The 16,414-nt window shown below is 45.7% G+C and overlaps 1 protein-coding gene across 1 annotated transcript; it reads right to left on the reverse strand.

The window, feature by feature from the left end:
* Positions 1 to 838: 838 nt before the first annotated feature.
* Positions 839 to 13,948, reverse strand: nacad (NAC alpha domain containing). Its single transcript, XM_030072010.1, has 10 exons — positions 13,801 to 13,948; positions 9,575 to 9,861; positions 4,081 to 9,451; positions 3,624 to 3,872; positions 2,989 to 3,086; positions 2,647 to 2,715; positions 2,314 to 2,460; positions 1,994 to 2,128; positions 1,690 to 1,812; positions 839 to 982 (listed from the first exon to the last, which is right to left on the reverse strand). The coding sequence occupies exons 1-10, from the start codon at positions 13,883 to 13,885 to the stop codon at positions 968 to 970; spliced, it is 6,579 nt and encodes a 2,192-aa protein (XP_029927870.1). The 5' UTR covers positions 13,886 to 13,948; the 3' UTR covers positions 839 to 967.
* Positions 13,949 to 16,414: the final 2,466 nt, after the last annotated feature.

Raw genomic sequence — 16,414 nt, forward strand, 5'->3', positions numbered from 1 at the left:
CATATGATGCTATCAGCCACTAAATATAGTTACATTTTAGATGACATAAGTAGTTGTATGGTAAAGTATGGAGTGATGAACAACAGGGTATTTTTCTCCAAAATGGATTGTAGAGATCTGTATTACTGTGGGACTTGCTCTAGTGGGTCCCAAAACTGATTTCAGCAGTGTAATGTTGTTCTTTAATAGCTGCAGCTCTCCTCTGCAAAAATAAGGTATGCAATTAAATGTAATTCTAATATTACGGTGCAATCTGTCTGCATTGTTTCTAAAAAGCCCTCACTGGTAAATCAGGACATCATTCTTACTCTGCCTGGTAACATCTGTTCCCTGTGCATGACCAGCATCTCATAGCGTCATGTTCATCATATATTGGCACAATAACAATGATATAACATAGCAGCAAATAAAATATGATAACTGATGAAAGCCTTGCTTTGTGAAAATAAATGAATATTATTATAACATTACTGTATTAAGTAATTGTCTAACTGTGGGGGAATTTCTAGTGTGGGCTTCTGTCTGAGTTTGAGATAAGGACTTGCAAAGGAGGCGAACAGATTGCTAAAACCAGCATGAGACTATGGATGATAAATAAACACGAACTCTACGGTTCATTGTGTAATAAATCTCCAGTCTATTTTTAGATTTGCAGCAAATTCTGAAATTAGGGTTAGAGAAAATAATTCATGTAGCCCTACTGAAGCTAACTTAATGGTTTTCTCGGCCTAACACGGACTGCTCCTAATGTTAAAACAATAAATACCCAGATTCTTCATCCCGTGCAGGAAATATTATCTTTATGGTGCAGTTCAGGAGCAGTCACAGCTCACTCCGATATGTTCTAACAGACTTTATTTAGCATGTACTGGGGATGCAACATAGCAGCGATACAGAAGAGTCAGAGGCGTTTAGGCTTGAGAGGCTGCGGGGTGGGAGGGGGAGTCAGGATTCAAATTCTCACCACTCACATGGTCAGCTCCTACAAGAAAGAAAGGAATATGGTTACAAAATATTTTTATAAAGGGATGCAAAACATAATGCAAAAGCAATATAAATATAGATGTAAATACAAATGGTTACTCTGGCTTAAGCTCAACAAAACAATGTAATAACTAGTAAGACATTCTAGTGTCTTCTGTACAATTGCATAAATAGCATGAGTCACTCTGTCACACTCCCCCAATAATTTTATGTCTTTGGGATACTCCTGATGCCAACTGCCCAGGCCTGCCAGTTAAAAGACAGTCTCCCTACTTTACTATACCTCCTTGCTGTAATTGGTTTTATTGTGCCATGGTCTAAAGGTTGCCTCAAAGTGGTTTTCAGTCCATTAAGAAAAAATAAATTGGAGGAAACATTTTTTATGAGCAAATACCATCTCTTAAATCATCTGCGTCATTGCAATAATTCATGTGGTCAGTTCAGTGTAAGCTGTCACTGCCACCTAGTGGACATGACATTGTGCTGATGACCTACAGATCTGTAGAGGTTGCTCAGTAACTGGGGAGAAATTCTGCTTGTCATTTGTCCTCTCTCAGTGCCCTCCCCTGCTCTTTCTCCTCTCACCCTCCCTCCCCTCACTGGCAATGACTCATTATTTTGTTCGACAATAACACCCCCCCCCATTCCCTCCCTCCCTTCCTCTCTCCCTCCCTCCCTCACTCCCTCCTTCCCCTTTCTCCTCACCATGATAGCATTCACAATGTCATTCTTATTGTGTTTCAGTGCACGGACGGCCTTGGCTCGTGACACATTGGCCTGAGCCATCACCAGTTCAATGTCCCTCTGCTCAAGACCTCCCTCATCCACCTGATATAAAAAAAGAGTGGGGGTTAAAGATAAAGACAAAGAAATACAGATTTAAAGGATACATTTAACAAAGTACGTAAGTAGTAGGAAAGAGATTTAACAGAGCCTTTATATCCCAATAAAAGTCCCATCAGTGGGATGGCTAGTTAGGTTCAGTCACATTTGTGTAGGTAGTAAGTACCTCTTCCTCTTCCTCTTCACTCTCCTCTTTGATTGTGAGGCTGGGTGGAACAGGGGGAGCCAAGGGAGAAGAGGCCACAGGCACCTTGAATTTTTCTGCCGCTGCCTTGTGAACCTGCTGAGACAGGTCCTCGATCTGAGAGAGGAGAGGAGAGGACAGGAATGAATTGTTGCAATATTCAGATCAAACTAAGGGAAAAGGCGGGGTGAAAGGAAAGAAAGAAAGAAAGAAAGAAAGAAAGAAAGAAAGAAAAAGGAGAAAGAAAGAAAGAAAGAAAGAAAAAGGAGAAAGAAAGAAAGAAAGAAAGAAAGAAAGCTAACCTTGGCCTCTCCAAATACAATGTAAATGTCTGATGCAGGGCTCTTGAAGACGTCTGGTCTGCTAATGACAAACAGGATGCTCTTGGACTTCCTGATGGTGATCCTGGTCACACCATGGACTGGCTTCAGACCCAGTTTAGACATGGCCTACATACACATACAGTGGTGGTGAGAGAGGGACAGACAGGCAGACACACGAAAAACAGTGATGCCATATAGACTTAACAAAAAATATCCATATTTTTGTAGGAAATATTCTTTTTGTAATCAAATCCAGTGTATTCTCTTGATTCAATCTATTTCTTAGTTCTTTATAGACTCAGTGGCTCTGACCTTGCGGGCTTTCTTCTCACTGCGGCTCTGTTTGGGTCTGTTCATCCCCTCATCAGCCGGGGAGATGGACTGGAAGACACAAACAAGTTAGCTATGTTATTTTGGCTAAAGTTAGAATTGTGATGTTCTCATATAAATATATGTCCATTCTGTCACCAACTGATATAAAAATAGTGTTTCCACCTTTAAACAGTAAATGAATGCTTTTGGGAAAAGCTTTTAGGAACGAAGCAACAACAGGAATTTGTTTGTATGGCATACAGAGATGATGTGTGCCACTGAGCATGGCGTAATCAGTACAGGCAGAGCTTTTCTCATGCAGAGCAGCATGAACAGGCTCACCTGGGGCTCTGACGGTCTCAGTGGTATGACCTCTGGCTCTTCCAGCTCAGGCACTGACCCTTCACTCTCAGACTCATTACAGGATCCCATTATGGAACCTGCCAACACACATAAAATACACATGTGCATAATATCCTTATTGCCATAGCATCTAATTGCCCTAATAGAAGAAATGAGGGCATTATGATGATGAGAGTACTCATTATAAAATCGAACAACCCATCTAAGGCAATTTAATTAGCATATGAAAAATAAACTTAACTTTGCCTCCATGCTATTTCATTTTCACATCTTCAGCAACCCATCAGATGCAATCATATAGAGACATCTGAGCAATATTCATCCATAATTCAAGCAGAAAACTGTATTCTGCAGAAAATGTATATCCCTTATGATGTCTTTCATAAGAACAGCACAACTGCTTCAAGCTATCTGCTGTTACATTATCAATTCATATTCAAACACTTGCTTGTAATGATGGTTACACAAGCCAATAACAACTCACTGTGACTGCATTATCACGGCACCAAAGGAGAGAGATAGGAAAAGAGGAGTGTGGAGTGTGTGAGACAGACATAAAGAAAACTAGGACACTCTTTAGTCCCATAGGAGGTCAGATTTAAAAGACAACTCACAATTGTTTTTGAAGGATAGGTCAATCTCCTCTGAAATCTTGTGGCTGTGGCTGATTGGACAGCCTAGTTGTCTGTCTGCTAGTGGGTGGGCAGAGAAAGACTGGATTTCCCTATGATTGGATGGGCCAGACTCTTTATGTATGGATCCATTTCTGTTTCCTGCAACTCCTCTGGGCTGGGATCTGTGACTGCGTCGAGGCAGATCATCATCATCCTCGCTGTCGGTCTCCTCCTCAACAAGGCTGGAACCTTGTAGAGCACACAATCTTTGGTCACATTTTTATTAAGAAGATCATATTTGACTGTTGTAATAAAGGAGTGTCTGCCTCTTCTTTGTTAGTAATGCATCCCTTCACTGAGACACTAAGGTAGAGGATAGTCCTTAGTTTGCATTGGACTGTGGGATATGCTGAAAGGATCAATTAACAATCCAGCAAGGCAAAATTTCTATACTCACCTCTGCACCTGTCTTGTGTGCTCCTTGCACGACCTGGTTTGGCTTGTTTGTGAGGTTGGATGTCGATGTTAGGCTGAGAATGTAAATGGGATTGAGAATGGGGAAGGGGTGTAGAATCAGGAACAGGCACTGCATTTGGAGTCCCCAACTCAGGTACAGACTCCTGGGTAGGCTGGGACAGGCTAGGCAGAGCTATAGGGGAAGGTAGGGCAGTAGAGAAACTTGAGGAAGATGTAGTTGGTGTTGGAGGGGCAACAGTGGCCTCTTGGAGGTTGCTGTGTTGAATAAATTTGGAAATTGGCTGGGTGGTTGGGGATGTAGAGTGGAGGGTAGAACTGTTATGGCAAATGGACAGTTGAGGCTGAGGCTGGGCTGGGGGTAGGAGCGACTGGGACTCCTGAACAGGAGTGGGAAGATCATCCTGTGGTTCTGTGGAGGCACAAAGGAGAGGAGAGGAGGAAGAAAGGGGAGATGTTGAAGTGGAGAGAGGAGTAACAGAGCATAACATGATGTCCTGGGTAGGTGAGCTATGGCCACTCCTAATGTTGTTGTCATTAATGTCCTTGGCATTTCCTCTCTGACTGTCAGGTAATGGCCTGTTATCAAGCACCTCCTGTTTCTGTGGTGCCTCCTGGTCCACTGTTGCAACAACATTGAGGTTGTCTGGGGTATGGGTGATGGAGTTGCAATGTCCGTGGCTAGGGACGTGGACATCAGGACTAGGACTATTATTCCCTCTCGTCTGTGAATCACATTCAGCTTTGCCTCTCCCAGATGTCCTCTGTTGTGTGTCTGAAGATACAGCTTTGCTTTTGGGCTTTTGGCCCCTCTTAATTTTAGAACTGCCTGTGGCCCCTGTTGAGCATCCATCTGCCGGAGTATTTAATGGAACACAAGGTTTCTTTGGATCATCAGCTGATTCAGGGTCAGTGTCGGCATGCCTGCCTGTCTGGGATGCCCTGTGTTTGTTTTGCTTCCCTCTCCTCCCTTTCTTAGCAGCAAGAGGTTCATCTGTGCAAAGGTTCCCCTCAGGGGTGTGACGTTGAGATTCTTCGTCATTCTGCGCCAGACATCTTTTGCTTTCCTTTCCTTTATCTTCATCTCTCTCTTTCTGTTCACCTCTCTCTTTCTCTTTCTCTTTCTCTTTCTCTTCACCTTTGTGTTTCTCTTTCTCTTCACCTCTCTCTTTTACTTTCTCTTCCACTTTTTCTTCTCCGTGTCTTTCCCCTGAGCTAAAAACACCACTTTCCTGTCCTCTAAAGGCATCTTTAGTCTTTGGTTGGTCAACATGTCTGTCAGCCACAGGACTGACATCACTGTCTCTTTGGCCCTCAGTCTGTGCCTCCACTTTCTCTGGTTCTGATTGAGAAACAATATTTTCCATTGTGTTTTTACAAATTTCTGGGGTAGTTTCTTGACAAATTTTACCCGGTTTGGTTTCAGTGAACCTGCATTTAGGAGTGAAGGAACCAAAGGATCCCTGTAGCAGAGAAAATGCTATATCGTGCTCTGGGGTGACTGAGTGACAGTCTTGAGTATTATCGTGTCTTGAGTTGGCTTTGTCTGTTGAACAGGAAAGTTGATCTGCTACAGCTGTATCCACCTGAGTTCCAACTAACAGCATTGAGATGCTACAGGGACCTTCATTTGAGGATGGTGTCTGCGTTGTTTCTGACAGGTTTAGAGAGCTGTCGGTTGGTTTCTGCTGGCTATTTGAGACTGTGTCAGAAGTCTGAGGCGGCATCTCGTGAAGTGGAATGTTAGAGATGGACTCTCTCACACTGACACTCACACTCTGAGGTCTCACTTCTTCTGACAAAGCATTTAGACTTCCACAAACTGATGCTGTCAAGGAGCTGAAGGCAGGGTAGTTGTTATTGTTAGAATTCTTCCATGTATCCTGTTCTGGCATGTCTGTGTTATCTCCATCATCATCTGGATTTAGATTACTGACATCATCCTCTGGGAATCTAGAGCTTCCATCCTCTCCACCCCCTGCCTCTGAGATTTCCTCAATGGACCTCCAGTGGGTCAGGTTTGACTCAGGAACTCCTTCTCCTACCAACTCCATATCTGCCATCCTGTCCCTCTTCCCACAGAGACTATTATCTTCTTCATCAACAACAGAACCCAGAACATCATCATCATTGTCATTTACTTCTCTGCTGATGTTGGGAGCCACTGCGGTCTGTGTGCTCTGGCCCTCCATGTCACACATTAACAGGCTCTCCGCCTCTAACTCATATCTTTTCCCCAGAGACAGGGAGAGAGACTCCCCTGCTCCCCAGGCAGCCAGCCCAGTCACTGGTCCTAACCCTAAACCTAAGCCCAGCCCCATCGTATCAGCACCCCACGCTCCAGCTCCACATCCCATCATCCTGCTTGTGTCTGTCTCTGAGTTTTCCCTCTTGGGCGAGATGGCCAGGGGGGAAAGTGGGGATCCAAGAGCCCCTGGTCCTCCCTCTTCAGCACTCAGGGTGTTTTCTCTCAAGTTCTCCTGGGCAGAGTCAGAGGGGCAGTGTTCAGGGGTCAGGGCCAGGTTGTCAGCAAGGTCCGACACAACTTCTGGGGAGGCAGAAACAGGAATGTTACTGGGATTGGGGCTAGGATCTTTGGGACAGGAAAGAAGAAGAACACCTTTATTCAAGTCATTGGTGGCAGTGGTCAACCCCATATTAACAGAGGGAGCAGCGCCCTCAGTGCTTGTACTCACACACTCTGAAGTGGCATTCCCGTTCTTCTTGTCAAGCTCCATCTCAGACTTGGTGTGGATACTGGACTTTGTCATGGCTTCTGCCCCTCCTAACACATCAGATTTATAGATGTCAGGTTTGGATAACCCAAATTTACCTGCGCCTATAGCCCTGTAGCTGACTGACTTTGAATGCCGGGGCTTTATAAGCAATTTGAATGAGTCTCTTTCTGGTTCTGCAGGTTCCTCCCTTGGAGGCTCAATTCTTTGTTTGTCTTTTTCTGCCTCAACATCTTTCAGCTGGGTATTCTCTACTTCAGAGACTGTCATTTCTGGCCTGATCTCTGTTGCTGCAACTGAATTAACAAGGTCTGTTTTTTCCTCTGTGGTAGTGATAGTGGCAGAGGGAGGGGCAGTGTGATATGCACTAGTAGGGTTAGGTGGAGTGGTATGATCAACAGCAGGAGTGGTAGGAGGGTTGGCAGCAGGGGTGAAATCAAGGTTGTCTTTAGGCTGGTTAGGATGGTCTGAAGACCCTGAAGAGATCTCCATCTCACTTTCACTCCCACTCAGACTGTTGGAGGACTCTGGTTGGGCAGCGAGGGCTTCAGAAGGACAGGGTGGCTCTGGGTGACCCACGTGTTCATCTGTCAACAGTTTCTGCAAAGGTTCAGTATGATCAGTTCCACTGGTAGACTCTGGTTCAGGTTCTGACCTAGATTCAGTAGGATCTAGTGCATCCAGAGGTTTTGGTTCTAGTGATTGTGCATGCCTCTCTGTGCTGTACAGACGTTCATCTTCCTCCCCATTATATGAGGCAGAATCTAAAGAGTCATCTGTATCATCTTGGAAACAAAAGGATTCATCCAATCCCTCATTGATGGATGTCTCTGAAAGAGAATGGAGGAAGGAGGCAGATGTGTCATCCTCTGTAGGATCCTCCACTGCTTTACCATCACACTCCTCCTCATCTTCTGCTTCTTCCTCTTCAACCACTTTCACCTCTACTTTATCCTCCTCACCTATCTCTTCATCTTCTTCATCCTCCTCCTCCTCCTCCTCCTCCTCCTCTTCATCTTCCTCCTCTTCCTCATCCTCCTCCTCATCGTCATCATCATCTTCGACATCTGCCTCCTCCTCTCCAGCTGCATAAGCATCAACATCCTTCCCTTCATTCCTGTCGTTCACTTCTCCTACCTCACTCTCTTCTTCTGTTGGGAAGAGTGTGATTTCCATGGAATCGGCTTGGAAGATGAGGCTTGTATGGACAGGAAAGGAGATGAGAGAGGCAGGGATCATCCTTTCTTCCTCTGGCCCATCATCAGTGTAGGCCCCTGGGTATAGCATGAAGGAACCAGGGCCATCAAAGCCTCCAGGTGCGAAGGCATCCATGGGAAAGACAGGAGAGTCAGGGCTGAGACTAGCTGAAGCCATTGTAAGGTTGTCTGTGTCAGGAGTGAAGGCAGTGGAGGCCACCTCTGGGTGGTCATCCATCTGTGCATAATGTTCCTCTGATACACAGGCGTCCAAATGCAGTTTCAGGCCTGTCTGCATGGGGTTAGGGTACTCGGCTATTCCCAAACCAGCCTCTTCAGACTTCCCTCCCTCTTCCTGGGAGTCACTGCTCCGGCCACTGCTGCTCCTTAGAGGGGATGTGTCCTCAGTCACCCAGCAAGGACGACAGCTATCCCTAGAAATTATCACATCTTCCACTTTAAGAGCCTCCTCCTCTTCCAGGATCACTGTCTCTGTTACACCTAACCGTGAACTTACACCAAAACCCTCAGAATGGTACAGGCAGAAGCCTCCACCCCTATCCTCCTCCCGTTCTGCTCCTCGTCCTCTGTCCTCCCCAACTTCATCTCCAATCTCTGACAATGAGCTGACAAAGCAGGCAGGTGCCTCCTGTGCCTCCTCTGTAAGAAGCAGGTTGGGAGATGTGGAGGGGGAGGTGGAGGAGGTGTAAGAAGAGGCCCAGCTGCCTCCCTCTGCTGTAACATAGGAGCCAGAGGGAGAGGTGAGAGGGGAGCACAAGTCCTCACTGTCGGAGGGAGAGCCAGGGGAGAGTGGGCAGGCAGGAGAGCCAGGGTATGAGCGATGTTTAAGGTGAGAAGGACGGGCAGACATCTTGATAGGGGTAGAGGGGGCAGTATAGTACAGATCAGGGTCCAGGGATGAGGGCACACCCACTCGTAGTGGGTCAACAGCAAATGCTGGCTCAGAGAAGGACAAAGCAACAGGATAGGCCGGCTCAGAGAAAGACAGGGAAGGCACTTCATCTTGAGGGAGGGGCTGACCCTTTCCCTGGTCGTCTGTCAAATTATCATGCACTGGCTCTGGAGAGGGAGAGGAAGCAGGGATTAGAGGGGTGAGAAAAGGGGAAGGGAGACTGGTTGGGGGCTGTACAGGGTTTCTCTCCTGATCCTGCTGTTTCTGAGAGCTCTGTGTCTCTTGGCTTTCCTCTTTAGTAGTGTCCACTTGGGTTTCTGTTCCCTGTGACTGGGGATCTGAAGAGCCAGGGATGGCAGGCAGGGGGATAGCCTGGCTGCTTGGCTCACCCAGTGTTTTCCCTTTCTGAATCTCTATTGTTTTGAGCAGAGCCTCCTGACCCATCACCACCCTTGTGTCCATAGTTTCTGGCTCTTTATAGTCACTCTCCACCTCAGAGCCAGTGAGGACCTGTGAATAAGGTAGTACACATGTATTAATGTTCAAATAAAAATAGCCACACACTATATAAACTTTATAGTAGTGAGCTGGTATTAAATTACTAGAATAATATGTTCGCACAGACACACACACCTTAATTCTCTCCATCTTTACAGGGACATGGCGACCACAAGGTCCGTGACCACCTAACTTTCCGGAGAGTCTGGGTGTGTTATTGTGGCGATGATCAGAGCCCTCAGGCTGGGGTCTTGGAGTAACAGAGGAGCTGGGTGTGGCACGAATTAGTCGTGGACCAAATGGAGAGGTGCATGCTGGGAGCAGCTTCTGAGGAGTGCTGGGTGAAGGGCTAGAACCACTGTCACTGGGGCTGGAGCCACTGTCACTTGGAGTGGAGTCAGTGGAGGGGTGTCTGGTCATGTCTGAAAAACAAAAACAAGCATAAAACAAGTCAAATGAAGAGGAGAAACTGCATTCATAACTTAAACAGGATTGAGAAAAAATACTGCAAAATAATCATATTCATTTAAGTAGTTTAGAGCATTTATGGGAAAACCTCCTTAAAGAAACAACATGGAGAGGAGTCAACAGGGGAGTGAGATCAGTTCAGCAGTCTGAATAAACTTGGCATCATAATAACAGACATGAAGGGGAAGGCTACACCTGCTTCAGTATGGCATAACAGTCTTTTCATCCCTTCCTTTGAGCCTATTTCGCTCCCACACACTAACTCAGGAGGTCTACAGAAAAATGTCACCCAAATGCCAGTCAGTCAGTAGATCAAATAAACACATCTCAGCTCTGTATGCCACTCTGACACACTACAAGTGGCTTTAGGGAGCAAAAGAATACACCAACGCTGATGGTCAATGGCCAAAACATAAACTGTCGACTGTGTTGGATGAAATGTGTGCTGGCTGAATTTTTTCATGGAATACAGAGCTTGGCTGTTTCCTTGCTGGGGGGTCGACTGTCTGCAGAAGTCCACCGTAAGGCTATACTCAAGACATGGAGATGTTTAAAAGAAAAATAATTCTGCATAGCTCTCCATCATACTCAAAAGACTGTGCTTCACCTCTTTCTCTCTATCTCTGTTTCACACATATTTTAACCATTAGCCAGACGCAAAAAGGAGTAGTTATAAAATTACTGTTTTCTCTGTCCTCTCACCCCTTTACACATCGTCTTCTCCATAACTGTCATCAGGAATGGGGGAATCACTGAGACGAAATGACAGCGTGAATGAAAGCAATGGGAACGGGGGGGAGTAGGACCAAAAGAAGGAAAGCAAAACAGAAAGTGAAAGACTATGCTCTTCTTCATTTGCTTCAGTCCTGCTCCTTATTAGGTTAGGCTGAACTGAACGAATCAGTTGGTTATACTGTACTATATATTTCCAGAAATAACCTTGAAGGATATGCAAGCTTCTTTCTATCTCATACACAGAGAGGGAACAGAACCTTCATTTGCTCACTTAACTGGGGCATTGCCACGGTGACCTCAATCCACGTGCTGATTGGCCATTATAACACACTAGTGGCTCAGCTCGGTGCCAGCAACACACACACACGCACGCACACACACACACACACGCACGCTCTGCCAGGAACCCAGATATCACTTACTAATGCACTCTCTGTTCTATAGCCCCTCCTCTTGCACTCCTTCATTATTTTCCACTGAATCTCTTATTCTTCCCTATCCCTTCCCACATATAAATATGTAGTGTAAATCTGCTCTTCCCTCTTTGAAGTTTAGCTGTGACTCTTCCTTGACTCCTTGTGATGCTTCCTTGACTCCATATTCTCTTTTCTCTCCATAGCCTTCACTCCCCTCTCCTCCCTGTGCTGCTCTGCTCTGCCTGTAGTGGAGATGCAAGCATCAGCACTAAGCAGTGCTGGCTTGATCCCTGCCACAATAACAAGCTCTGGGTGTGTTTGCTTGTGTGTGTGTGTGTGTGTGTGTGTGTGTGTGTGTGTGTGTGTGTGTGTCTGTCTGTCTGTGCGTGTGTGTGTGTGTGTGTGTGTGTGTGTGTGTGTGTGTGTACATGTGCGCTGAGTCATGCCTGCCACTGTTCAGGGAGATATACACTTAAACATTCATACAAATAAAGATCTATGGATGTGTATTGGTAGGACAGGCAAAGAATATGATTGTTTTATCCTGTAAAGGAAGAAACAAAGGCATCAAGCTTTGATGACCATAAACACAGGCCAGCAAACTCCAATAGCACATCCTAATGCAAAACATATCTGACGGTAACAACAGATTAGGCAAACAATATACAGTAATATAATATCCACAAACAATCTACAGTGAACACATCAGGAAATTTTCTCCTTCAGTATGTGCCACAGATAGGATTACTGTAGATGGTGTTATTTATGAGTGGCATCTTGTATCATTTTCTCAGCACCAATCCAAACAATAATGCTAAAGCTACAGATTTTTTAGGCTCTTAGCATCATCCAGTAAAGTATATCACTCCTACTAGCATGGTCGCATCTGTTAGGAACGTGTTTTATGACAGCTGCAGAGTGAACGCTGCAGATAATCGGTGAGTAAGTGCTTCTCTTGTGCTTTGTTTTCTTTCTCTGGACCCGACTGGGAGTCTCCTTTGGGGGAAGGCAGTGAAACTGAGCACCTGGCTTGTTGTACAAGGAACAGGCCGCAGCAAGTTGAGCAGACTGGAGCTGCGTCATAGAGGCTGCAGCACTGGCCAGTCAGCCCCACAGGGGAACCTCTGTTTCAGCCTCTACAGAGAGACATGGAGAGATTAGCCGGAAGACAACCCCCCACCCCCACCCCCTAATGTATTCTCAGCCCTTATCCTTTAATATGAAGTGATATGCCACAATCCAGAGTGTAACTGGAGTGTTGGACAAGTCTCTTTCCTTTCCTCTTCTAAGATTACGGCCAAGGCAACTTAAAATAATATCAAATCTAAGTGCAGATTGGGACAATGATGGAGTTAGAGAAAAGAGGCAAAACAGCAAGTGAAAGTACCACCAACAGAGTAGAGACAGTCTACTCCAAACACCTAACAAAGATACCCATCATTTCAGCCATATATTTACAATGGGATACAGATAAATTATATGCAATAAATGGCAGGGATACAGTAGTCACAGAGTCCTGTACACCTGAATCTTAGCACCACCATCTACACCCTTTGTAGTTTTGCAGTGATTGAAACAGAAAGACACCAGTTGTAAAACAATGCAAAATTGCATTGTTCATCCAAACATTAACATTAAATAGCAGCAGAACATTGTCATTCTGACCACTGTAGTCGGACCGTATCTACCTGAACATACAAACAACATCTGCCTTCCCCTCAGTCTCTCAAACAACCTTAGCTAACCTCGCCGCTGTTCTCCTCCTCATTTGTTTCTGTCACTGCTGCTTTGTGATTTCACATCTTCAGACATGCAGCAACAAACATGATCTCAATAATCAGTGTTTGAGAACAATGACGGTACCATTCTTTGAAAAGCCGTGTTTGCATATGTGTGTGTGTGTGTGTGTGTGTGTGTGTGTGTGTGTGTGTATGTGTGTGTTCCTGCAGTGTGCTGCCATGCTGCTGTGTCATGTTCCTGCTGAGGCTGGAGGAAGGGAGGAGCCGCTTTACGCTGGCCTCAGAGCTCACAGCATTGCTGGGGAAATAGACGGAGTAGGGATGGGGCAGGAGGGGGCTGAAGACTGGGGGTAGGGTGTCAAGGGTGAGGAGGCTGGGGTTAGGGTGGAGGCAACAGAGGTTTGGTCTGAGGATGGGGGCTGGGCACTGGAGGCAGGCAGTTGCATAGTGCATAGAAGAGAGATGTTTGCAGGGTTAATTGGGATTTAGGACTGAGTGCGGGGGGGCGGAGGGGGGGTAGAGGTGGTTTGGGAGTTAACAGCTCTGGGGGCTGAAGCTAAGGGATGAGGCTATGGGAAGGCTGCTAACAGCTCAGAGCTGGAGGGGGAGACAACATGCGGTTTAGTGAGGAGACTAACACGCAGCTGAATCACAGCTCACTAAAACTGCACGTCAACAAACAGACAGACTGACAGAAATAACCTGGCTCTACCTGTCTAATCTGTTTGTTGTTCACATGGCAGTTTCAGGCAGCAACTGTCAACCTCACAATCTCAGCACAGATATTCTCTCCCACTCCCTTTGCGTCTATATCTCCTCCATGCTTTCTATCCTCCTACATCCTACTTCTCTCCCCCTCTCCTCTCCTGTCTCATGGCTATACCATTAATCCACTATTTAACCACTCTCTCCTTGTCCTCCTCTGCTTATCCTCTACGCTGTCCTCATCCTTTCCTGTCTGCTATCGTGCTCACTTCTTCCTTCCCATCCCCGGAGGTCTTACCTGGTCCAGGGAGCCCAGTCTCCTCAGCTCCCCGCTCCGGATGCCTCGCTGTGGGGACAGATCTGTGAGTGCTCTCCCCCGGCATGCTTCTCTCTGGCTCTGACGCAACAATAAACCACACAGCCGGAACAGCCAAGGTGAACAGGGAGAGGGAGCGAGTGAGTGAGTGAGTGAGCAAGTGAGCGAGTGAGAGAGAGAGAGAGAGAGAGAGAGAGAGAGAGAGAGAGAGAGAAAGAGCAAGGGAGGGGGGGCTGAATGCTCAGCGACCCAACACTCAGATCTTTCCCTGCAGCACGTGTCTGTCTGTATGTGTGTTTGTGTATGAGACAGGCAGAGAGTGTGCATGCGGAAAAGAGCGAATGCGCTGGTCCCTTTTCGTGGTGCAGAACAGTGATGATGATGCTGTTGTGGGGGTGTGCTTCACAGTCCCATGATTCAGTTCATCTGGGCGTGTGTGTGCGTGTGTGTGTGTAGTATCTAAGAGAGAGAGGGCTGCAGTATTCTCCCTCATTGCCCGACTCCTGCTTCCCTCCTCCCTTCCTTGCCCCCATCTCGATCTCTATCTCTCCCTCCTCCGCCCCCCCCAAACCCTCCCTTCTTCTCTTCCAGCCAGGCTATGACTGGATCCTAAGAGATGATGTCAGCAGATTTCTTCTGCTCTCTCAGTGCTGCCCTCAACCTTGAAGGAGAGGACCAGTACTGCAGAGATAAGGGGAGATGGAGAAATCAAGAAAATCAAAGCAACAAAAAAGGGGAGAGTGAAAAACTGAATAAATGGGAATAAACAAAAGGAAAAGGAGGAGAGGAGGATTAAAAAAGCACACTGCTAATGATACCCTCTGCCTCTTGCTCTGATTGCATCCCTGAGGAATCAAGAGTGAAAGAGACATTTCCCCTGAGGACAGCCAGAGCATCTGTCTCTGCTCTCCATCTTAGCCATTTCTCCAGCACTCTTGCTCACTGTTTTTTTTCTTCTACTTTTATAGATAGCAAGCGAGGGAATAGATGGAAATAGAAGAAGAGAAGGAGGGGGGGGGGGCAACGCTGAGCTAAATGATCGGCAATGGTAGTTTCCATGGCAACTGAAAACTTCCCATGGTAGACTGCCAGCTCAGCACAAATCTTTGCAGCCTTACCAGTTTAATTTCGAAAGGCTTCACTGTAACACAGGTGACCACAACAATTTTAGCTACCTGTAAGCCCACAGCTTCATGAAAAAGTGTTCAGAGTCTCAGCTCAGATTGTCTTGCAGGTTGTGGATGTCCTGTGGACAGGAGCAGCTACTGGTTGTCGGTACAGCAGCAATAGTAGTCTACATATAAATTAATATATTTTGCCTCATACATACATAGAAGCTTTTCGCATCTGCTTCATGGTAAAATATCCTTATGGTATCTCTAAAGAAATGTAAAGTAACAATGTGTCCAATATTAACACAATATTGAAATTAGGGTAAAACTTTTCAATGTATAGCGGAATATTTTCACCTTATCTTCTCTTTACAAACATTTCCTCAACACATTGGCTTCACCTTCTCAGTGTCCACTAGAGACAGTCCCATTCCATTAGACAGGAAGTTCTGACTAATGACCACACAGGTTAATACCGGAAAAGGAAGCTGGGCTGCTCTGCGGATTCCTAATCATTAGCCAATTAAGTGATCAACCAATCAGTGAGTATTAGGAAGGGAGGTATGCGTCATGCCTCTGAAACATGACAACCAGCGTGCTGACTTCTCAGATTAAGCAATGCTCTCATTTATCCACATTTTAATAGGGCTCCTTGCATGGAGACATTGTTTCATTTTCTTGTTTGTTGTTTCCCTTTTCCTTGTAGTGCACATCTATCTCAGTTTCATGCAATCAATCATTTGTTGGCATCCACTGGTGCATGTATGTGTTTATGTTTTGTGCTTATGCAATGCAGCATGGGCCCATCAATCTGCTGTTGTTGGCAGTCATGAGGGTCAGTCCTGCAAAGTGTAAAAGAAATATGAGTGGGCAGTGGCTGGATGATGCCATAGACGGACATGCCAGCTGTCAGTTGCTGCTGTGCTGCTAAAGTGTTGGTTTACTGACAGCACTGCACAGTTAAACCACTTACTGTAAAAAAGATTAAATAAATAAATAAATAAATAAAAAACTGAAAAAAGCTAAACTGAAATGCAGAAATGTCAACTCACCTATTTGTGGTTTCCCACATTTTCTGACCCATGGTGGAAAAAACTCCCTGAGAAATGTGGACAGTTTTTATAGTTCCAGAAGCTCCCATAGACATTGTTTAATGCTTACAAGTAGTAGATAGGCAAGCTGCTATAGATTAAACTGAAAATTATTGCATTTGTTTGTAATTGTGTGCATGGAAAACCCAACCAACAGTTCTGAAGAACTGTTTGTTAGTGGCTATGGAGGCTGCTGTTAAGAAACTCTACATGTTCAGTATACATGAATTGTACCATCCAAATGAATAAATGCCGAATCAAGGTCCTACCTAAACACTTTCTCCTCTGCACCATCTTGCTTTTTCTCCTGTCTTCTTCAGCACCTCCCCCTGCCTGTCACAGTGATGCTGCTGCTACTGCTCCTCAGGTCTGCAAAGTGTTAACCTGTAAATT

This window comes from Myripristis murdjan, chromosome 16 (genome assembly GCF_902150065.1).
Source record: "Myripristis murdjan chromosome 16, fMyrMur1.1, whole genome shotgun sequence".
In the NCBI taxonomy this organism is placed as follows: Eukaryota; Metazoa; Chordata; class Actinopteri; order Holocentriformes; family Holocentridae; genus Myripristis; species Myripristis murdjan.

Coding starts and splice junctions, on each gene's coding strand:
- nacad (XM_030072010.1), bottom strand. CDS start 13,885: ATGCCGGGGGAGAGCACTCACAGATCTGTCCCCACAGCGAGGCATCCG. Junction 3,087..3,623: donor CCTATCCTTCAAAAACAATT/GTGAGTTGTCTT, acceptor GTGTGTTGGCAG/GTTCCATAATGGGATCCTGT. Junction 1,813..1,993: donor GTGAAGAGGAAGAGGAAGAG/GTACTTACTACC, acceptor TTTTTATATCAG/GTGGATGAGGGAGGTCTTGA.